Genomic DNA, 23,216 nt, shown 5'->3' with positions numbered 1-23,216 from the left:
ATCGTTTTCCGACAACTCCGCTGTATGCGTGATACTGAATGTATCTATGCTGCGGTGTATCCATTCACCTTGCAGTTGAAAATATGAAAAGAGCTTTTGAAGAGGCGTCAATGAATCGATTGACACTGGAGCTTGGTGAGTCCAATGGTCGAATGAAATCATGCAAGACGGTAGAGTGGGTGGCACAATACAAACGAAGAATATCTCTTTTGCGAGAAGTAACATATTAGCTACTGGAGCTCATATGATACAGATATTAGTAAATATTGCGTGAGTCGGAGGTAGAGGGTAAAAGAAATACACGTATGGTGTCAAATAAGTCGATATCTGAACCCATAGAATCAAGTTACCGCAAAAATAACCTGTAAGAAGCAGGAGAAACAAAAAGAAGTGTATGTATGGCGCTGTTGCTGTATACACAGTGACTCGTTATATGTTGAACGCTCTGATATTATCGAGTCGAGGTAAAATGAAGCCCGTAGATTGGAAGATGAAAAGTGAAAAAAAGAATGCGTCGAGAGCAGTGCAAAACCGCACTAAAACGAAGCTATCTGGACGAGTTACTGTCTGTGATAGACCCGAAGGATCCAGAATGCAATTGAGGGACCAAAAGTCTGATGAATGAAGAGAGCAAATTCCAGCTAAAGACTAGTCGATGACTGAAAATTGAACCTTGAATCTATTGCGAGTTTTGTTGATTGGAGCAATCTTCAGGGTCTGGGTATGTGCTATCGCTTTGTTGAGTGGTAATACTGGGTAAATGTGGACTTTGTGAGACAAGGCCAACATTATGTCCAAGCTGGGGGGTGGTGTAAGGACTGCTTGGGACAGTATGATTATGATTATAGCTAGGGGTCTGACCTCTGAAAGAGGTGGCATAGCTAGTTTGGGTCGGACCAGAGAATCCAAGACCATCATTGAACATGGTGCCGGCTTGAGGATTAGAACCAAAAGTGTTGAAGCTGTAGCTCGGGTGAGAAGTGAATGATTGTTGATTGCCCATATGTCCTTGTTGAAACGAGCCATCATTATAGCCCCTACTGGTGGAAGCAGCTAAGTGAGGTGAATGAATTACATGCTGAGATGGATGGCTGGCATGCTGAGAACGGTTATGGCTGTAGGGATGATACTGTGAGGCAGATCGATCATATGCACTTGAACGTTGATAGTAACCGTGATCGAATTGTTGATATTCAACGGGCTGACGTACTTGGGGCTTGAAATTGATGTTCTCTGCAATCATTTGTGGGGTACCATGAGACTCGATACTGACGGGAGCAGGATATCCAGCGTGAAAACGAACAGCATTCATAGCAGAACCAAGCGCCATACGATCTTCTTGTGACTTGGGCTTGAAGGTCCTATTTCTGTGTGGCATCAATTTACCGTCGACGTAATCTCCCCGCAGCTTAGCAAGTGGCATCAACGACTTGATGATGATAGAAAAGTGGTCCACACGGTTATCATTCTTATCCTTAAGAACGTGTCCGAGACCCTTGTAATCAGGCCATTGTGGATGCGACCATACAGTTTCCATATAGTCGACATTGTATGCTCTCGCATACCATCTGAGATCCTCGAGGCTATAAGCCATGACCTTGGCATTCCTGGGGTCAAGACCAAGAAGTCGACAAACCGTCTTCTTATAATCATCTTCAGCTTCGGCTTCCACTACTTCCTGTGATTTGACAGGTGTTTTAGTATTGATGAGACGTGAGCGTGTATCGGTCGGTTGTCCCTTGGTCTTTTTAGTTTGTGGAGTCTTGCTCATTACAGAGTTGCTGGTGTTGGATCGTGTAGGGGTCTTGAGAGTTGCTCGGCGACCTCGAAGAGTTGGTCTGGCATTGGATCTGACTGCTGAGTCGATGTAATCGTCTTCCTCGGACTCATCTTCGTCCTCCGACTCTGACATATTCTTGCGCTTGGCTGAGTTGGTAACAGCTGATCGAGTAGGCTGAATGCGAACTGGGGCTATTGGTGTCTTTGGACCAGCTGCATTACCTCCAGAAGATTGATGAGGGCTGAAGCGGGCATATTTGTCATATGGTTGTGCCTCTTCAGGAAGCAATTTGGCTAAAGCTGTGGCCGCCGCTTCGGGTCCGACGCCTTTGCTCAAGAATTGACGACCAATTTCGTTCTGAGCATCGCGCTGAGCGTTGATCTTTTTGTTGTTTAGCTTCATCTAAATTTTGTATGTCAGCAATAGTACAAAGATAGGAAAATAGGAAAGGATAAAATTGTTTACCTTCAGCTCTCCCTGTGGATGACTAACGAAACGGTCGAGGTATGGAGCGTCCAACAGCATTTTGCACAAGGCTTTTGAACGCTACGAAATATATTAGATTATTTTTTTGGGGCATTGAATGCATACTCACAGTGCAGGCGCCACAAATAGCTGTCCAGCGTTGACCAAACGAGGTGTGGATCATTGGTCCCTCGAACTTTGACTCGTGAAATGCTTCTAAGAGCTTCACATCCATTTGTACAATTCTAGCCTTGTCCTGTGATTTCTTCATTAGTATTCTGAACTGAGCGAGGCTTTAAAGATAATAGGGGGTCTACTTACGAAAATCTCCCAGCAAACTTCCTCAATCGCGTATGCGGGGTAACGATTTTCCTTAAACTTAGTGGCTGCTTGCGACAACCTGCCGTGTTTGGTCGGCTTGTCAATAATTGCGTCATCACCCTCTGTTTCGACGGAGTTGAATGCATCGAACAAGTCTTTAATGAATTCTCGCTGATCGGCAGGGTCAACCGGAGCGCCACTCAAGCGTCCCTCCTCATAGGCTGCATCCATGCGTTCATCAATTCGACGACGCTTGGTATCTTGCATGTCGTTCAGGTCTGAGTAAATGGCCCGGTACGGACCAGGGGGGCCCCGAGGAGCTGACGACATTGATGGTCGGACGTGCTCCTCAGGGTACCCGCTGGTACCGTACTCGGAACCATTGTCGTCTTGGTCCATCTTCTGGAAATGAATATGAAAGTTAGTCAATATTTTTTGAAGGTGAATTATTCTTGCGTGGGAAATCAAAAAATGTAAGAGTAAATATTTCAATATGAAAGAATATGTATGAATGAATGAAATACTGTACTAACTACACGCTGGTGTGCGAAATTGAAATTGTTCTTGAGTATCTGCAGATCAAAGAGTGCAGAAATAAGTCTGAATACGACAACTTGTGTTGATTGTCTTAAGGGAAGTATGGTGTGGTATGAGAACTAGACAAGAAAGAAACTAGCAAGTAAAGAAGTAACGACAAGAAAATATCTTATGAAACTTGTATTGTTTTTGCTTGTATTGAGTTGTATGTGAGATTGAAGGAAAGAGGTTGTAGAATCTCAGGAAGTTGGAGTCCGAAAGTAGGATCAGGCGGGGTAATCGATGTTTTTAAAAACAAGGGAAAGGAAGCGGAGTCGAGAAGAGAACCCAAATAAAGTGGATACCAAGTCAATGTGATCAAGAAATATCTTTAAGTGAATTGAAACTGTGAATGGAGGCTGATTTTAAGAGGGAAATGAATCAAGCGAGGAGCCGTATTGGTTGATTAGAGAACTTCAAAGCTTAGAAGACAGCCCGTACGAAAATCGAGGTGATGAGATATTGAGTGATTTGTATGAGCCACTTAGAATGGGAGAAATAGATACTGGTAGTGATTCCAATCAAAAAAGAGTGGCCTGTTGCCCTGGGATACAGTGATTGTACTGTATTGAATTCTCGTCTGAACCCCTTTCCACAATTTCTTTGAATAGAAAAGTGGGCCCACGTGAATGAACCTTTCCAATCATCAGGCGATACAGTACATGGATAGTATTATCTTTGGTACGCTTATACTTTAAGAAAAAATGCGTACATTTCAGTGCCTTTTATGGTAGCAAACGCCCAAAATAAATACATTACATAACTTTATATAAGGAATTCAGAGAGTCCGGAGTTACACGGCGAATGCACTTGCGTGAGAATAGAAGTAATGGTCATATATAACACAAGCATTTATTGATCAGTTCTTTTAGAGTCTTGGTCATACGATACAACCAAGGTTCACAGTAACATGTGGTTTCATTCACAAATCCTGTTAAGAACTTATAGATTGTTCACCAGTATTTGATGAGGAACTCAATGAACCATTGAAAATTTGATGACAGAAGGACTTTCTTGATTTTGTCTTCATTCAAAATATCCTGATAGAGGTGATGAACAATTGAGTATAGACCAGGCCGACTTCATCTGCAAGTCCCTTCTTCGATTGCGATCATCTGGTCATGTGTTGAGCTTTCACACACAAGCTGTAACGGACATATCAGTAGATGAGACAGAGCTCTACTTAGTATGACTTAAAGTCCTGACGTTCTCAAGCGGCAAATACTAGCGGATGCCAAACATTACGGTTGGTTGCATGCAGCAAGCATAAATATCACCACTAAGAGCCAATTGACAACGTATATTCACATCCATAGCAACCAGAATGATCACCAATACTAATAAGGAGAAACAGAGTGATTACTTCAAGTGAAGTTAGCAATATGGATAGCGAGAGACTTCAGCCACCAATGATTGCCAGTATCAAAGTTCAACGGACAACAGACTTGTATGACACTACTTTATATGATACAGAAGTACCATATAGACCAGGGACAGGTCATTAACTATTTCATGGTTGTGAAGTGAGAATGAAGCTCGGAAGTTCCGACGTAAAACATGCTCCAGTGACAGCGACAACATAGAAGGAAAATGACGAAAAGGAAGACATGAACCGAAGATATAGCTCTGCGGAGAAAGAAGTCTGCTGTAGCTGGGCATACCTTTATGAAGGCCGAAGCCCATGCCACGCTGGAGGCATAAAGTTTCAACTAAACACTAAAGGTTCTTGTTGGCATTTTCCGTTGATCGAGGGGGAGCTTAAATAGATACTAGATGATGAGGGAGACCGTTAGCGACAATTCCAGAATCACTCAAATTCACCAATATCCAGTAATAACTGTGTACCGGCCATGTTTTTGATTCAAGAAGACAAGCGGATAGCGCATGTGCATGTTGAAGAGGGAATTCTCAAGGAAGTATGTCGAAGTTTCAATCCCCGCTACCTCAATGTAAGCTCCAAATTGTGATACCTGGCTTCGAATTGAAGCTAAATGCACACTAAATGTGAGTCGGTTTGGTTATACTAGAGTCCACCTGAGTTTATTTCATCAGGCGTCTTGACAAGAATCGTGCCCGCACTGAACAGAGATAGGAGTCATGATTTCTTCTGTACGAGTGGAGGCGATATAATGGAAAGTTTTTCATACCCTGGTTAAAATGGCATTGAGTTGCCCCAGTCAAGGGGCCACTAGAAATCGTTAGTACGGGGTCATTTTATTGCCATAAATAGGCCGGTAAAGGTTGTAAGGAGGTTTTCACTTACCTGTTTTGTTGCTATTCTATGACTTTAATGTTTTTTAGTGCTTTCTGGAGACCATGATTAGTTTTACAACTATCAAGATCTAACGTTCCGATTGATGAGAAGAGGCTGCAGGGAATTCAAAATCAGCAATATTCAATGAAAGCGGGAGCATGCTACATTGACAGAAATCAGGAGGATGATAAAGTAAAGGCAAACGGAAGAACACCCGAGCTGCCGTGCTTAAGTCTTCTCGTATATGAGGTCGGCAGTATGAGAGAGCGTTATTTAGAGCACGACATTATGTCGACTATTGGAACTTTATAGACAATACCACTATGGTCCACAAGGAAGATGAACGTACACGTTTGGAGGAAGATAGAGGCCAACAACTGGAATTGGTATTTGCGAAAACTCGGGAGTAATGGAAGATGCTCACCTGTTTGTGAACATGGTCAGCAACAGGCAAAAAACTGTTTCAAGTAGTAGGAATATCGCACGGGATAAAGATAGAAGAAGCAAAAAGGATGAAACTCACTGCATTTTTAAGTCTGTTGGCGGCGAGGATGACCTGGTCAGTTTGATCTTTCACGAAGGTGGGTTGTTCGCAAAGTAGAAGCGTACCTATATCAATTCAAGTCAGTAACCTTCCATCAAAGAGAACTATGTGACTATGTTAAGTTGTATAGTGATTGCTTAAGGTAGGTGCCTGATGAGATAATATCTCGGTATCTGCTGTGCACGCAACTGGTGCGAAAGCCATGCTTTTCACACTGATTTTGCAGGTAGAGCCGTCGAATTATGGTTAAATCGATAGAAGTGCCTTCTGCAAGAAATATAGGTAGAACTTGATCAATGTGACTTACTTTTTTGATGCTTTCCAAGGGTTGTTATGTCCATTTTCGATTGTTTTTGGTGTTTTGTTGTTTTGGTTGTTGGTGTTTTGGAAAGAAGAAAGAGAAAGCAACTATTTGTGTGGAGATACTTGGCAGGAAGCTGCCCAAATCTACGAGAGAAGCCTAGCCTCCAAGTTTGCAGGGATCTTCCTTCAATCCTAAGCCTCTTTGAGAGAGCGGGCTACAGGTCACGCTTTGGTACCTACTCCCGGTCTAATCATAGGCTTCCTGGATGGAATATATCATAGCATCTCACTACTAATGATCCTTTGTGGGATATATATAATCTATCTACACTATTCTACTTGCTATTGAAGGCATTGGGAAGCTGCAATTCAACTCTGAAGATATATTCTTCTGTATTTGCTTCATTAAGGATAATCTTGGATCAGTAACTAGCCTTTCCAAGCATAACAGCTTCTTCTTACACGTAGAAATTGACTTGAATAAACTGTAGATGCTTTTAAAGAGTGTTATTTGAGGGTGAATATGCCTTTGGTTCAATCAAAGTAATGCTTGGGACCATGTCGTCCACCCCGAGCCTGAGCTTGTAAGGTGACTTCATCTCTGAGCTCACTAATTTGTCCAGAAATTCTTTATACATTACACTATAACTGTAAGGATTTTATCTATCCCAATCAAGTTCACTAAAACACTTTTATTTGACTCAATGTCTCTTTGTTTTGTCTGACTTATGATAGTATACACCTATGCATTTCCGGATTCAATCAACACTTCATCTCAAAATCTCAAAATCTTTCAAAACTTGCAACTAGCTCTGACAGAACACCAAGAACAAGGTCCAAATATTATGATATACTAAGTTTTATTCCATAGACCACGTTCTTGCTCAATAGACCAAAAGTTAACCACCACACCCATGAACCACTTTCTTTGCAATTGGTGTAAACCATAGCAACTTCATAACAGACATTAAAATTATACTATTTAATGTCTATAACCTTACACACTGACTCAGGCTTTACTTTTGATTGTTATGATCAATCAATCTCAAGCAGAAGGTCTCAGCCTGCTTAGCAGACCTCAAGAGTTTTGAAAGTCTTTTGGAGAATTGTTGAACACAACACTACCAACTTTCTCAACTAAACACAAAGCCTGTTGGCAGCAACAATGATCAGCGCTTTGTATTTGACATCAAATACTACCCTTCATTACAATAAATAAATTCGGCGAGTATGATCCTGAGCGGGTCAAGAGGGACATACGGGGCACAATGGATTTTGCTAATCAGTGCTTTTTCCAGTCAACTGCAACCTCCAACAATCACAAGAACGGATCCACGAAATCAACGACATCTGCTGCCGGTGCATTCATATAACACGAAATTGTAAAGAAGAGTCAAGGCGTAAGGCAGGCTGAGGAGGAAGAGATTGCTGCAACAGTGTACGCTTGGAGCGGAACATCACTATCAAAGACAGCCGAAGGCCTCTTGTATCTCGCAACTATTGGCAGTCCTTCAGAGAAGATTGTGAATAAGGAGAAGGAAGGCTACTCGGGTGTCTCGAATACTCGGGCTCAATGCCATATTCTGCTCCACTATACCTTGGAAAGTACGCGCCTCAACAGTAGGTCTCTACGATACAAGTCTCGACTGTCAATTGCAAACGATAGCCCTTGGCACGCTTATTGTACTCCGCAATTGAGAGTCACATCTAGAATTGAGTGCACAATAAGAGCGGTTGTGCCACTGGCTTTTGATAGAAGTGCGCCAAAGTTGGTACAGGCGTACATGCTCCGTTTCGATTCCACAACTAAACTACGTGGCAGTGATTCTAACAGCTTTATAGGTGTTTTTGATATCACATCACTACTTGCAGATAGCCAACACAACAACACCCGAAGTCTTGTGCCTCCGCAAATCCACAGGGATGCATCATCAATACCTAAATTATGCTCCCTCAGCAAGTCCCAACAGTATACCGAAGGATCGCCGTTGACTTCAAAATACGAGCCCACCATGCTACTGTTATGTGTTTACAAAGCGGAAGATGGTCATAATGATTAAGGGCATTGTGCAATACAAGGTACCAGGGCAAATATAAATTACAAGCTTGGAACATCAATACTACAACATTCCTGTACCATGACAAGACGTGCATGTTTCTTCGTTTTAGCGCGCAGCAACTATCAATATTCAATACCCCAAAGCAGAAAATAACACCAAAACTCCAATAAAGCAGACCGTAACGAGAACCAACAGAGTGCAGATCATAATTACAATAACTCAAAGAGAAAATTTTATTCCATTACTTGATGCTATGACAAACGAAGCTTTTAAATGTGCAATCTTGTACCTCTACTACCATGACACCATAACACTGGAAACATCATTCCCATAAGCCATAAAAAGTACTGGTAGAAGACCTACAAAAAACAAACCTGTTCACACTTGACCATCACGTGTTCGCTTCGAGGGAAGCTTGACTTTCAAGCCCCTTTTCAAAGTTGATTCTGTTTTACAATTTCTGGGTATACTTCGGCTCGACTAAGATGCCTCATCAAACTTAGAGATATGACCTTTGAGGTATATCATTATGTTTACCAATTTCCTCTTCCTCTTCTACCTCTGCCTCTTCCAAAACCTCCCCTATTAGTATTTTCACCTCCAGATCCCATCATGCCCTGATCAAACCCTCCACCACCAAATTGACCTCCTCCAAACCCCCCCGCACCTCCCGCCGAATTGGAGCCTCCAAACATCGAGGGGTCCATCTGGCTAGGATCCATTCCACTCGCTGCCATCATCTGTTGCATTTGCTGCATCATTTCTGGTGTCATTCCCTCCATCCCAGGCATGCCGCCTCCAGCTTGCATTCCTGGCATTCCACCCATAGCCATCATCATATTCATATCCTCGAACATTTTCTTATTATTCTGTGCGATTTTATTGGGGTCGAATTCTGAGCGCAATGATTCTTGTTTGTTGGCGTAGAGGGCCCAGGTAAATTCATCGAAACCGTAGTTGAAGTAATCAGATATGTCGGTACCGGGTCTTCTCCAAGGTTTGTCGTTTTCGTTGAGATCTAAATGGGCAAAGATTAATTACATGAATAACTTGCGAGAAAGTAAAAGAGGGTTAAATACCTTCATCGATATTGATTTGTGTGATTGGTTTTCCGGCTGGCTCATACATAGGCTTTGCATTTACATCAATTTTTGATATCGCCAGTCCGGGTAATTCTGCACCAGATATCGCTGGTGTATCGGAATCCTTCTTTGTTTTTTCGCTTTTCACGGCGGGAGCTTTCTCATCTGCTTCGGTCGTGGATTTTGTATGGCTTGGAAGATCACTGCCGGGCAATTTATCATATTTTGTGCCTCTATTATGACATTAATACTGAGCACTATGAGCTGGGCGCAAAACATACTGAGGCTTTGTGGACGGCGGAGCACCATCTTTCTTTTCTGTGATAATATCTATGTCCTGCACCCATATCAGCAAAAGCTAAGCAGAGCTTCGGAGGTAACCATATCATACCGAGTCACTATCCTCGTCCTCATCTTCCTCCTCACCCTCCTCTAAATCTTCATCCTGTTGTTCGGCTTTGACTTCAGGCTGCGCAGCTTCTGTTGGAGCGACTTGGTTTAAAGAAAGTGGCGCACTCTCTTCGGGCGCATAAAAATCATCGTCTTCATCGATATCCATTTTGATTATTGAGGCTCTATTGAGAGTCCGTGTTGTTATTTCTGGGATTGATAGTTGTCGTGATACGACCTAGCTAGCTAGGTATGGTAAATAGGTATGGTATGTACTGTAACACAACAGCCTGGCCGCCTTAGTCTTAGTGAATATTAGACGCGTTCAGGCTTAAGTTTCAGGACGAGATGGCCCTGGAAAATTATTAAAGTTTTCTCTTATTATTCTTTGATTTTATCTAAATATCATCTCCAAGAAAAATCACAACGATAGGATTATTTCAATATGGCTTTAACAAGATCTTTCTCTGGTCCAGGTGGATTAAGTATCAATACCAATTCTGCTAATTCTTTATTGTAAGTGAATTATTCAATTGAATTGCCCAATTCGAAGGTTTATTTATTTTGTCGTGTCAACCAACTCATTACCCAAGCTTTTTGTGGAGCAAAGGGAAAGCTATCAAAATAATTCATTGTGAAAGATTTCATGAAGAGAGAAAGAACATTGAGCGAAACAAAGAAAGAGCGATTCTAACATTTCATTCAGTAGCGGATCAGGAACGACACAGCCATTATCAGGAGGAATGTTTGGAAGTACACAGGCTGCGAAGCCTTCGACAGGTCTTTTCGGCGCACCTGCAACTACATCTGCTCCTCAATCTGGTGGATTATTTGGTTCAACAACTTCAGCTGCTCCTGCTACCGGTGGTTTATTTGGCTCAGCTCCCGCAGCAGCAACCTCTGCGCCGGCGACTGGAGGATTGTTTGGAGCCGCTCCTACTCAGCCTGCGTCTGGTGGATTGTTCGGAAACGCCAATACTTCTCAACCGGCTTCAACTGGAGGTGGATTATTTGGTTCAGCGACTGCCGCGACGACTACTCCTGCAACGGGCGGGCTCTTCGGATCTGCGACCACTAACAATAATCAGACTCAAGGAGCTACAGGTGGTGGACTTGGGGGAGCACAACCTAATAATCAGACAACTGGCGCAAATACAGGTGGTGGATTATTTGGTGGCACTGCCTCGTCACAACCTGCGCAGAATGGAGGTGGATTATTTGGAAATTTAAACCAAGCAAAACCTGCAGCATCTGGAGGTCTCTTGTAAGTGACCATCGCGAAGAAAAAATAATGATACATCAACTAACTAGCTTAGTGGCGCAAGTCAACAAACTCAAACTCAAACTCAATCCCAACCACAGCAAACCTCCTCTCTTTTCGGCGCACCAGCTCAAAATCAACCACAAGGCCAAACAAATAACAATATGCTTGGGGGTAGTCGTTTCTTGGGTCAATCCCAACAGCCTCAACTTGTTCCAGGCGTTCAAATTGACCTTAGCCAAATGCGCGGCACGACACGATTCAACGACCTTAACGAAACCGTACAGAAACAAATCGAACACTTTGACCAAGTAATTCAAGCTCAAATAGCCATGAAAAACGACTGCGATGCTATCATGCCCCAACATGGCAAGCTTCTTGAGCACATTCCTAACGACGTAGAATTTTGCCGGAGGAAATTACTCGGTATGGAGGAAGCCATGGAACGCGACGCCACGGAGATCGACCAGGTTCGACAATTGATAAAGAAAGACGCGGATAATGCTACTCTAAGTTTCCGCGCAATTGACAATCAAAAATTGCCAACCCAATATCAGACCCCTGGCATCTGGGCTACTAAATCTACGAACAATCCCAATAATGCAGCCAATGACACTGATGCCCAAGATTTGGTGTCGTTTTTCTCCGCTACCGCCGATGAACTAGACGCGACGCTGAAGAAGTACCAGAACAATTTCACTGAGTTAGAAGCGCATCTAAGAAGCCTGGAACAAAGCACAGCGCAACAAACTCAAGCCTTACTAGCGCGCAGGAACGGAAGAGCGTATCAACAAGAAAACCAAGTCCAAGAGTTGGGATTGGCACTTGTAGAATTTGAACAGAGTATTCTACTGGTGGCTGGTAAGATTGGCGCGAGTAGAGAAAGTATTCAAGCATTGCAACTTGGGAGTTTCACGGGCCCTGGCGATAGGGATAGGAGGGGCGAAACGCCGACAGGGTTTGGGGGCAGTGTTAATGGAGCCAGTGTGAGGGGGAGAGGAGGTGTTTATTAAAGGATGGGTGTATATAAAGTTGGGTAGGCCGGAGAATCTGTTCCAAGAGAGATTAGAAATTGATTCGGGTGGCGTCTGGGAGTTTGGATTGCGAGGGCTATGTGCTCGTACTTAGGCGTAGCATTCACGTCGGCATTTGCACGAGAAAACTAACGTAAAGCAAAGTATGAAATTGATTGGAGATACCAAAAATGAAACCTAATGTACTATTTTCGAATTGGATTTAATGTGTTAAACTTGTGAGAATAGAGATTCGCACCCAGTAAAGTGACTCGTAAATCATTTTCAGTAAGTCCAAGTCCATGATGGTGGTCCATATTTGGAGAATATTTAAAAGTCGTTGCGTGATGTTCAAATATTAAATTTTGGAATGATGTAAGTAAAATGGTTATGTTTATTCTTGTGTATGAGAATTCTATAAATTCTGATCCGCTATCAAATAATTTAAATGGTAACCCTAAAAATGCAGCAAGCTACCATGCATATGCCGCTCCACGCTGCAGAAGAACTCCTCATCTCTGACCCCCTATCCCAGTTCCCGAACTCCATGCCGAATGCAAATATCTATATACACGTTCTCTAGCCATCAATTCCTAATCATTATAATTGCTCTGGCCACTCCCATCCTTGTTCACAACCGGCAATCCATACTTCTCCCCCAACTCCTCTTCCTGACTCCTTGCGTCCTTCTCCAAAACAGGTTTCTCCCCATGGCAACACACTCTAACTGCGTGTCTCCTATGTGGCGCGAACCCATACGAAGCAGTATGATTTGAAATTCTGTTATCCCAAAACGCCACATCATCCTTTCCCCATTGGAACCTAACATGCAACTCCTGCGTCGTCGCCACAACTTCATTCAGATACGCGAGAATAACATCGCTTTCAACTTTAGGGATTCCGACAATCTTGGTCACGAAACCAGGGTTGAAGAAAAGTGATTTCCATCCCGTAACAGGATGTGAGCGGATGAGTGGGTGTTCAGTAATAATGGGATCGCGTCGAACAGGTCGACCTAGTGCCCGCGAGCCTTCGGCTTGGAGATGAGAGGTGTGCAGTGCGGTGAGGGATTCGAGATACTTTTGCATGGGCGCGGAGAGCGCATCATAGGCTGCGTATTGGGAAGACCACAATGTGTCGCCGCCGCCGCCGCGGGGTGGTCCGGTAAGAACTTTAAGTGAGGTGTAGGAGGGTGGTTGGATCTCGTATGTTACGTCTGAATGCCAGAGAAATGTAGGTGTGAAAAGTGCTCTTTGGTCTTTAGATTTCTCGTCCGTGTATACGACATGAACATCGTCCAGATCTCCGCGTTTAGGCACGGAAGTAGTTGCATGCTTATGCAGTGTTCCGAAATAAGAACCCAATTTGCGTTGTGCTTCGATGTCAAAGTTCTTTTGGTTGCGGAAAAAGACGACCCCTCGGATGGAGATTAGTCGAGCAAGATCGTTTTTAGCAGCATCAGTGAGGTTTGCTAGATCAACCCCGTGAATTTCGGTGCCAATCTTAGGGACGTAGTCAAATACATCAGTAGCAGTTGCCAAGAGGTCTTTGAAGGTATCTGAACCCAAAAGTCCTTTGTCTGTGTATGTGACTTCCTCTAACGCCGGCCACTTCTTGTCTGGGAAAGAAGGTCGGAGATCTTCATACTCATAGGTCTCGTGTTTCTCAACTATAGTACGACCTGGTGTATAAGAAAGCGCCAGTTTGGTGGTGGATGCAACTTTAGCGGGAAGAGGAGTAGGAGCTTGTTCAAGACCAACTTCTAATGAAGGAGCCATTTTGAAAAGACAGTATTAAACGTGGAAAGTATTCGACTATGATGTTTGCTCAAGAAATGAATATTACTGTGTATTCTAGAAATTCAGGGAGTAGTTATAATTTGGAAGTGGTATGAAGAAATATGTTCTTACTTAGGAATCTACCTATATAAGAACGAACCCGAGTGACATGGCACCATCGATCCCATCAAGCACACCATCTTGCGTTTACAAACTTTGAAATCAACAAATCAAAGAATGAGTAAGCCTGGAACTTCAAATAGCATTACAAACCCCACATACGCTTGCTTCGTCTGATATCATAGTCCAAGCACGCACCCACGGCACTGTAATCAATCGCACGTAATAAACATGTAGAGACCTAGTTAGAAACCTACCTAGTCTGCGGATACCTAGTCCTCCGCCCCGTACCAAAAGCCTGACATTGAAAGTTCCTTTGAGCTCACCGTTGCAATTTCACGGGGATCTTTTGACTCAATTTAGCATGGGAGTCTCGAAATAACTCTTCCACCGCCATTCCAGAAGTTTCATTCCCAGGAACAAGGTCGATGGGATACCTTATTGCGGGGCAGGAGCTGACGATCGAGTTGAATCGAATCAATACATGTGTGGGGAATGCAATACCGCATCATTTCTAGAAAACAAGTACCGATATCCATTCCATATATGTCTGCCCATCCGACTCGTCATTCGTTGATCAAATGTCTTTGATGCACTGATACTTCCCCCTATACTGGAGCCGCAAGTCCCTATACCCCTGATTGGTAAAACGTATGCGCTGACGTTTCGTTCCCCAGAGTTTAGCCTCAACGACACTCGCCATCGAGAAGGTTTAAGACGTGATCAATTCAGATCTCGATAATGATAACGGGTATTCCGTACAAAGTAGTATAAAGTTTCCTTTGAATCCTGATTTCGAAGGAAGCGGTCAGACTTCTGACTACAAATCGATCACGACATTGATATCGCCATATCACGGGACGTTGATAACGCCCCACGTAGGATCGGTTCAGAGTTTCAGCATCCTGTTGACTTGAAACAAAATGATAGATGAGATGCCATCCATCTAATTTGGCTGTGCCTGGTTCTGAAACATTTGAAGTGTTACATTGCAGCCCTTGTATGTTTATTGCAAGGTAGTTGAGGAAGGCTGTCATTTTTGGCCAAATGAAGTGTAGCTGTAGATCGAGATTCATCACCAGCCACAATTTTTCAAAGCCACTCACTTCATCACCACCGACCTCGACACACCAAAACCCCCTTCAAATCACAATGTAATGCATTAATAAGTAGCTTCAATTCTCAATTCTCAATTCAAATAAACGGTATGTTAAGGCAATCTGAATTATCGTTAATTTCTCCTGTAGTTATTAAGATATTATGTGGCTGAATTATGAAGAATGTTTTAAAAGCACCACCGTACGTGTCGGAGTTGCCGCAATTGAAGGAAGGGTCGGTTTGAGATTTAAAAAAGTTAAAAATCTGACCCCGTTCAGATTCTAAATCTTTCATTTTAGACGTGCAACAGAGAGGTTTTTACCCTCTCTGGTCATGTGTAAGTCATGCGTTATTATATAATCACAATTTTGATCTTGGGACTTCCGAAAATCCCGATGCAGTTGAATTGATTGTCTATGTCAGAAAGGAAGGTCCTGTTTCTCACATCTTGGCAACGCTTATCAAGCTAGAATTATTGTTCATCAACAGATTGCTATTGGCTTTGCTGGTGGTTGTATTGTGCGTTGATCTGTAATCATGACTTAAGGTCCAAGATCAAACTGTTCTCCATTCCTGCAAGCACAGAGACTTTACTGGCCATGGGCTCTTCATCACTCGGGCAAATGTGTCGATGAACGCGGAATCGAAGCCACGATCTACGAGGATCGAGTATCAAACTAACAATCGCAAACCGAAACCATCATTTGTGAGGATCATTCTGCTTGTTGACGCGCCATTTCTACCGACATTAGCATCTAATAACTACCTAGCCACAACACCCATGCAGCATTCACGTCTTGAAGTAGAATTCATTCTCTGCTTCCCATATCATAGCTACGGCACCGGGATACACTTTTCCTACTGATCGGATATCTTCTGTGGAATGTTCACAAAGAGCCAGGGGTATAATTTCTGTTTATGTGCAATGTACATTGGTTGTCTATATTCTACAATTTGATAAACTATTTACAAAGAAAGATAAAAGGAGAATTCATCCTATTGAATCTAAGCCTCACAGCTCTCATCATCATCAGCAGCTTCAGCGGCTGGATCAGCACTGGTGGCACTGGGTGCAACGATAGCAGTAGGGGTGCTGGTAGTAGCACCGGCTCCGGTGGCGACGTCGTAAGCTGCAATCTTAGCAGCAGCCTGCTCAGCAACAACCATGATGATAGCCTGGGTGTTACCAGTTGGTAGATCGGGGTGGATAGAGGCGTCAACGACGAAAAGGTTGTCAGTACCGTATACCTTGGTATTTAAGTCGACAACGGCGGTACCATTGGTACGTCCGTCATCTGTGCCCATTTTAGCAGTTCCAACCCAATGATCACCACTGACAAGAGAAGACGAAATGATGCTTGACGGGGTTGCTCCTGAAGTCTGGTAGCTGAGAGAGTAGGTGCTGTTTCCTGCGGCATTTGAGGAATTGCTAGACACCATGTTCAAGAAGAATTGAATAAATTCTTCGTAGACAGCCATATCTTCACTTGTTTGCAACCATGGCTTGGTGTTGAGGACGGTGCTACCAGATGCCGAGATCCCAAGCTCACCAGTACTGGTAGTACCATGAGTGAGGAAGGCTTTGACAGTGATAGTATCATCGGCCATCGCGCTAACGGTGCCTTGGAGGTAGCGAGCTACACCGTCAGTACCATTGATTGAGGTCCACAAGTGCATTCGCTGAGCTGCCTGTGTTATAGTTCCAGAGCCTTGCTTGTACAAATCCAAGTCGGTAGCAACTGGCGATGTCGCGAGTCCAGTGAAGCCAAAAGCTTCGAAGGCAGGTGAAGTAGTAAACTGCAAAGGCACTTGAGCATGGTCCTTCAAATTGTGACCGACAGGAAGGTCAATCCAATCGGACGAGTCTGGCAGAGAGACACCAGATGTGCCGGTTTTAACAATGTTGAGCGCGTCGGATCGACCGATGCCAGAGTTCCAGAGAATACGGGGAGTCGATAAAGCGCCTGAGGCGAGGACAACTTTACCGTTGGCATTGAGATTGATGATTTGACGGGAACCATCTGTAGCCTGAGTCAAAACACCGGTGATTGTGCTTCCATTTCGTAAAACCTGGATGACACTAGATTCGAGCTTCAATTCAAAGTTATCAAGCTGCTCGGCGAACGGCATGTAGGTTCTAGCGGGACCAGCTCGGAGATGATTGGAGATACTCCAAGCAGGACGAGAGAAGACTGCATGTTTCTCGTTAGGACTCTCAATAGAGTCAACCTCACTCCAACCTTGTTGTCCAAGATATGCTGACAAGGTAGTGTATGCCAAATCATCGTAATGTTTTCCATCAGCCGAAGGCTGGGTGGTACCAGGATTACGAGAGTAAAGACGGTCAGCTGCGTCGGAGACAGAGTCCCAATCCCATCCAGTTGGCCAATTCTCAAAGTCATGAGCAGCGGGGTGAATGAAGTTGAGGCCATTGATGGAGCTCGAACCTCCAAGAAGACAGCCGGCAGTAGATGCAGTATCAGAACAGAACTTAGTTCCCGAGATGGAAGAAAGACTACTGCCAAGAGCCGGCACATCATAAGGAGTAAGAGTAGAATTCCAAGAGAGGCCTTGAGCAGAGCCGAGGGCAACTGTGTTGGCGGGACCACGCTCAAGGAGGAGGACACTAACACCACTCTCAGCAATGCGCTCAGCAACAATAATACCTGAAGCACCACCACCAACTACAATGACATCGTAAGTAGAGTTGAGTGTAGTGGGAGCCGTGACTGTGCTATTTGAGCTACTACCAGTTCCCGAACTAGTTGAGTTTCCACCAGATGGAGCAGCGGATGCCCATGAAGCCCATGTAGAGTATTGCGCAGATCTAGCAGCTGTCAAGTTGAGGTTGTAGATATTTGAACCGACATCATGGTATGACAAAGCACTTCCCGAGTCAGACGGAGTGGTGGGAGTGGAACTTGATACGGCATAACCGAGAGTGGCGAGTACACTTGAAGCATCGAAAGTTGTCAAGCCTCCGATCACACAGGATTGGCAAACGAAAGTGTAGGACAAGTGTGTGCTGTTGATAAATGTACCATTAGCAATTGGCAGAGCCGCAACTGTCGAGTTTGTGTACACATCGGGGTTGGAGTAACCGGTGGCATATCGGAAACTGGACTGAATCTCTTCGCCGTTGGGCCATGCAACAAAGAGAAGTTTATTAGTCATGCCGGCGCCCATGGAAAGCGCACCCCAACCTGCACCAGAAGTGAGAGGAACCACCAATTGACCGATGAAATCGGCTGTTGGGTTCTGGGGGACCGCAATACCAAAGCTGTATCCTACCGTGGTGTCCGAGTATTGTTGAAACTCGATGCCAGTGTTTGCGTCGGTGTAGGCTCCAGTTGTAGTGGCTGCCGTAGCGATTTGGGCAAGCCCAATGAGGGCTGTTGAGCCCAAGATTTTGGAGTACATGGTGAGTGGTTTTTCAAATGAGAAGAGAGAGATGGCTTGGTAGAGTCGGCTTGTGAGAAAAGAGCAAGGAGGCCTTCAAAGGCTTAAGGAACAGATAAACGAGTATTGAATGAATGACAAAAGCCGGAACCAGCGGCAAGCGTGAATGAATCTACAGATACTTCTGATATGAAGAATGTGTGAGAAAAAGGTACATGAAGACGAGATCAACCTATTATATACTGCATCAGCATCCTCGTCTATCACCGATACATATCTCGAGCCCTGTCCGCGGCCCCTGAATTTTTTGAACGTCATCCACTTCGAAATCTTCATATTCAGAGCTCGGCCTCCCTCTTGGAGTAAATAAGCATTCCCCTTTCATATCCGGTGTTCTTGGCGCCAGATTTGACAAGATTAATGGGGCTCTGGATCTAGTAGCCGCTCGGTAGATAACCGACTGGGGGATAAATTCTGCCGAACACACCGTGCCAACTTCACATTTAAGCTTGCATCTTTCTCGTATAAATCCATAATTTAAACATCAGAAAATCACCCTGAACCTTTTTTTGATAAGGAACATAAAGCAAACAATAGTACTGAAGAGGTTGGTCATTGCCGGCTTCTTATTGGTCGGAACAGAAAATAACGTTTCATCTAAAGAGCTAAGACTCTAACGGCCCTGGTGCTGATCCACTTCAGTTTCGTGGGATTGTTTGATTTTAATATAAGGGACACAATCCTATAATCGTTTGCCTACTTCTGTATATTAGATCAAACTGCGATTTGTTTCTTCTTTATTGTATTAAGTGATGAGTGCTGACTCCTGACTATGCTTTTTACTGCGTATCGCGCTGAAGCTTGGCGTTCCGGGGTCCAAAAAATGACGGCAGCAAGGTCGCATAATCGTGATAGTTAAGGTTGTATTTGAAATCACTTTCGCCATCCCCCTCAGCCAATTTCCCCCGAATCAGAATGCGCCGATTACCCGTTCCTTCTTTTGGTTTTATCTCCTTGTGTTTTTTAAGATTCTTCCTTATTGAGAAGGCATGGTCATAATCCTGGTAGTTGTCTCAGAAAATCAATGATATCAAAAAGTCAAAATCGTGCGTTTATATGCATTAATCGGGCCTACGAAGAGCCTCGCTCCCTCGTTAATCAAGGGTTCTGAGATAGGAGAATATACTCAAGTATCACGTGGGGCGCATTGAAATTACTTCGGATGGCCACTGTCAGACCAGAGAACCTCTGGGGGTCTCGGGGGCCTCTAGTAAGTAATCTTCAACTCTCTTCCATGACTGCAGTTCAAAGCTTTCATTCAGTCCCGCCCTATGGCTCATTGGGATTCGAGTCCTGCAATAGAACTATTCCCCTCCACTAAAGCCTCGCATCACGTGTTGAGAACCGCTACCCTTCACTTTGGTTCTCACTTTCACCTTCGTCTATTGCACCATCAACTTTTCTCTCTCTCTCTCTCTCTCTCTCTCTCTCTCTCTATTATCCATTGCTATGACCATTAAGAAGATTTGATGGGTGTCATGAACATCTTCCTCGTTAATGTTGTAACGCTCTTTTCACATATTCAATGTGTGAGAGGAAATTGAAAAAGTGGATGAAATTTTCATTCGGTTGATTTGTATCCTCCTGCCCATTACATCTTAGCATCATTAATCCATGATGGATTACACGATGGATGACTTTGTGGATACACAAGATGGCAGTATGACCAATAATATCAGTTCCCAAGGTGATTCAACGGATTACACAATGGAACATCAGGACACGATGGATTATACTATGAGCCATGATGCGGCAAACCAAGCTCTGTCTCAATTACCAGACGCAGAAGATTTTTCTGAGGAAGGTGAGGAAGAAGAAATTCCGGTTGTTGAGCTTGCTCGTTCGATCGGTGTATCTCGAGATCATCAACTTGACAATACCTCGGTGGAAATTTTACTTTTAATGCAGGAAGATATTCATCAAAGTTTCTCTAGTGATCTGGATGATAATTATCTGTCTTTACTTACTACACCAGAAATCAATACTAATGAACGACTATCGTTAAGTATCGGTGCAGCACGACTTCTCACATCTATAGCACAAAATGAAAGCCAAGGATCAATCGATGCCTTGCCGCATCAATCACTTGGGCCAAGAGATATCAGAAATCTGCGGATTGAAATACCCATACTGCGAACCGACCATGATTTCGATGTTAAAGGATTTGCAAGAAGAGACGAGTTCGAAGTGAGGCCTCAAGATATCAGGTTACCCCTAGAGTTACTTAGTATTGAGAACAATGAGGGGTTGGGGTTTCCATCGGACTTTTATGATTCTGAAACTGAGGCATTCGAAACGATAGTGAATGAGAAGATTGAAGTAACAAGATACTCGATGACCTACCTTCAAACGGCCTTGAAAGCAACATTGACGATAGAGAACGAACAAGAAATTTGGGAAAGAGAGAGAACACACCCAAGAGTGATTAATGATTCCTTCAAGTGCATCTCAATTACTCTATGCTAATAGTTCCAGAAATTCCCTGTCTCTTTTCATGTTACGCCACTACTGTATCCGGTGCTAGCTTCAGTACCTGATAACCATCTTCCTTTTGTTCCTTCGGACTGCGAAATACCAGTACTTTCAGATCCCGATTCTTTTATCTCGCTAGACCTCAGAAAGATTGAAGATGAAGTATTTGAGAAAGATCTGCCGACACCTCTGCGCAATCAATCAACAACTGAAGCAACAACTTCACCATCCATTGAGCAATGCGTCAAGCCTGCAGATCTATACTCACCACTAGAGTATATCAGAAATTTTGACCTACCTTCCTCTCCTATAGAAAAGAGAAAAGCTATCGAGAATCTAAAAGTAGAAGAGATTTTGACGCCACCAAAGCCGCTCGAAGAATCAGGGCCTAGGAGCGTACACTTCAATAATATCGTCGAAGAGTTTCTACTCAGCAGTCGACCTCAGTCTCTGTTTTTCGAGCCCGTAATCGAGACCAAATTCTTTGAAGAGGCATTCGGCGACAACGGAGAAATAGCACAACATCAAGTTGAACAAGAGAGACTCGCAGATACAAGAAATCGTGTCGAAGTACCCGTGATGGACTTCAGTATACCTGAACCTCTCTGGATGATTACTAACTTCCGTAGTGTCAATGCTGTTAATTTAGCTTTAACAAAATTCGCCAAGGATATCAGTGTTAGCCCCTCAATGCGTTGGCCTGGATTAAGGAAGTTGCACTCAAAGGTACCATGGGTACCATTTGAACATACCCTGGGAAATATCGTCGAAGATTCCATGGGCAACAAGAAGACCTGGGAGGTGTTCGTATGCAGCTTAGATGATGAGAAAGTGGTTACAAGTTCAAATCTCACCTGGAAGAGGGAAGGCTTTCGAATTCTCCAGGATAACACCGATGGTGATGATGATGACGACGAACTTGAGTTGGGATATTTCCCCAAAGAACCCTTGAAAGTACCACCGTTAATTGGACAGCAGGACTTCGAGGCGCAAGATGTTAATCAAAGACAAAAGTCGGGATTTCAACCCACCCTCAATGCTTACAGAGACACAATGGTGCCATTTAAGCCATTAATCACTCCAGAGATGCGTCGAGAAATAGCGAATGCGAATTCGTTACCATTTACTAAGAGAGCACGATCAGTAGTCGACGAACAAACTTCCCTTCTCGGCGGTATATTCTCCGCAAAGGATGAGCTGAATAATTTTATGGAGATACGAGGAGCGAAGAAACCAAGGCTGATTGAAAGTTCTCATTTTCTGGTTCCTGATTTACCGGCACCCTTACCATCGAATCAAATAACCTTGGGCAAGGAATCTCAATTTCAACAGCCTGAGCCCTCTCGTTCGCCTCTCCCAACACCCATTATAAATGCTCCAACAGCCCCCATCTCTTTAATTCTATCTTCCACGATCCTCAAAAACCGCCCTCTTCTTCGCTCCCTCGAGGCCCTGATTCCGACCCTCAAGATCTGCGAGCGTGATTTCTCCGCCCACAATACTACGGCTTGGAATCCGGGTTCCGTGATCCGCTCTCCTGTTACTTCAAATCTTACTCACGAAGCCGATATTATCATTTCCCCAAGCACAGGGCTTATTCTTACCACTCTGCAACATGTCAAGCAAAAGCCACTACCTGGACATAAAACTGCCGTTCCGATTCGTGATCGATTGGAGAAAGTTAGTGCACGATATGAGAATTTGGTTATTCTTGTCGCTTCCCCTACAACTGGTATAGGCGATAGTGATAGTATCGCCTGGGCTGATTTCGTCGGCTTCACATTGACATTACCCGCAAGAATCATTGTGAATTACATTCCCGTAGACAAAACTAACAGCGAAGACCAAAGCATAGCAAAATTTATCTCCTATCTCATTATTCAAGACTCTGGAGGTACCCTCTCAAATCCTGTTCTAGAACTGTTAGAACAAGAGTCGTATTGGGAGATATGGCTGAGAAGAGCGGGAACGAATGCTTATGCGGCTCAAGCGATGATTGCAGAGTTGAAAGAGCCGGAGCCGAGATGCAAGATGGGTGATGAGGGGTACGAAAGGGAGATGCAAATGATTCACGAGGGAGGCCCTTATGGATTGACACAGTTCGTGGTGATGGGGCTGGAAGAGAGGATTAGGAGATTGGGCGGGCTGGTGGGAAGGGGTGTGTTGGAAAGGGTCAGTAGAGTTATTGATCAGATATGGGAGTAGACTTTGGTGAAGTTTATAGATTCAGAGAGTGGCTC

At 43.9% G+C, this 23,216-nt stretch overlaps 9 protein-coding genes across 9 annotated transcripts; 4 read left to right on the top strand and 5 right to left on the bottom strand.

The window, feature by feature from the left end:
* Positions 1-679: 679 nt before the first annotated feature.
* Positions 680-2,965, bottom strand: Bfra_005817 (uncharacterized protein; the record flags this gene model as incomplete). The annotated part of the gene is made up of 4 exons (XM_037336193.1): positions 680-2,182; positions 2,246-2,326; positions 2,376-2,501; positions 2,567-2,965. 4 exons carry the CDS (start codon positions 2,963-2,965, stop codon positions 680-682), a joined length of 2,109 nt encoding a protein of 702 aa, XP_037191403.1.
* A 2,200-nt stretch (positions 2,966-5,165) lies between these two features.
* Bfra_005816 (uncharacterized protein) lies at positions 5,166-6,003 on the bottom strand (the record flags this gene model as incomplete). The annotated part of the gene is made up of 4 exons (XM_037336192.1): positions 5,166-5,220; positions 5,406-5,416; positions 5,746-5,854; positions 5,882-6,003. Coding segments are annotated over 4 exons (297 nt in total), but the record flags the coding sequence as incomplete, so codon positions are not given.
* A 1,508-nt stretch (positions 6,004-7,511) lies between these two features.
* On the top strand, positions 7,512-8,303 carry Bfra_005815 (uncharacterized protein; the record flags this gene model as incomplete). Its single annotated transcript, XM_037336191.1, has 2 exons — positions 7,512-7,602; positions 7,642-8,303. The coding sequence occupies 2 exons, from the start codon at positions 7,512-7,514 to the stop codon at positions 8,301-8,303; spliced, it is 753 nt and encodes a 250-aa protein (XP_037191401.1).
* Positions 8,304-8,381: 78 nt separating this feature from the next.
* Bfra_005814 (uncharacterized protein) lies at positions 8,382-8,637 on the top strand (the record flags this gene model as incomplete). The annotated part of the gene is made up of 2 exons (XM_037336190.1): positions 8,382-8,391; positions 8,450-8,637. 2 exons carry the CDS (start codon positions 8,382-8,384, stop codon positions 8,635-8,637), a joined length of 198 nt encoding a protein of 65 aa, XP_037191400.1.
* A 199-nt stretch (positions 8,638-8,836) lies between these two features.
* Positions 8,837-9,944, bottom strand: Bfra_005813 (putative pre-mrna polyadenylation factor fip1 protein; the record flags this gene model as incomplete). Its single annotated transcript, XM_037336189.1, has 4 exons — positions 8,837-9,321; positions 9,383-9,618; positions 9,667-9,722; positions 9,777-9,944. The coding sequence occupies 4 exons, from the start codon at positions 9,942-9,944 to the stop codon at positions 8,837-8,839; spliced, it is 945 nt and encodes a 314-aa protein (XP_037191399.1).
* Positions 9,945-10,220: 276 nt separating this feature from the next.
* Bfra_005812 (putative nucleoporin nup49 nsp49 protein) lies at positions 10,221-12,049 on the top strand (the record flags this gene model as incomplete). The annotated part of the gene is made up of 3 exons (XM_037336188.1): positions 10,221-10,291; positions 10,482-11,039; positions 11,092-12,049. The coding sequence occupies 3 exons, from the start codon at positions 10,221-10,223 to the stop codon at positions 12,047-12,049; spliced, it is 1,587 nt and encodes a 528-aa protein (XP_037191398.1).
* A 593-nt stretch (positions 12,050-12,642) lies between these two features.
* Positions 12,643-13,827, bottom strand: Bfra_005811 (putative alpha-ketoglutarate-dependent taurine dioxygenase protein; the record flags this gene model as incomplete). The annotated part of the gene is made up of 1 exon (XM_037336187.1): positions 12,643-13,827. The coding sequence occupies one exon, from the start codon at positions 13,825-13,827 to the stop codon at positions 12,643-12,645; it is 1,185 nt and encodes a 394-aa protein (XP_037191397.1).
* A 2,223-nt stretch (positions 13,828-16,050) lies between these two features.
* On the bottom strand, positions 16,051-18,465 carry Bfra_005810 (putative cellobiose dehydrogenase protein; the record flags this gene model as incomplete). Its single annotated transcript, XM_037336186.1, has 1 exon — positions 16,051-18,465. The coding sequence occupies one exon, from the start codon at positions 18,463-18,465 to the stop codon at positions 16,051-16,053; it is 2,415 nt and encodes an 804-aa protein (XP_037191396.1).
* A 1,653-nt stretch (positions 18,466-20,118) lies between these two features.
* Bfra_005809 (putative nucleoporin nup49 protein) lies at positions 20,119-23,181 on the top strand (the record flags this gene model as incomplete). The annotated part of the gene is made up of 2 exons (XM_037336185.1): positions 20,119-20,925; positions 20,980-23,181. 2 exons carry the CDS (start codon positions 20,119-20,121, stop codon positions 23,179-23,181), a joined length of 3,009 nt encoding a protein of 1,002 aa, XP_037191395.1.
* Between the last annotated feature and the right edge of the window lie 35 nt (positions 23,182-23,216).

This window comes from Botrytis fragariae (assembly GCF_013461495.1).
Source record: "Botrytis fragariae strain BVB16 chromosome Unknown tig00000075, whole genome shotgun sequence".
NCBI classification, from domain to species: Eukaryota; Fungi; Ascomycota; class Leotiomycetes; order Helotiales; family Sclerotiniaceae; genus Botrytis; species Botrytis fragariae.
The sequence above is the reverse complement of the archived record's forward strand: the minus strand, read 5'-3'. Positions and strand labels throughout refer to the sequence as shown.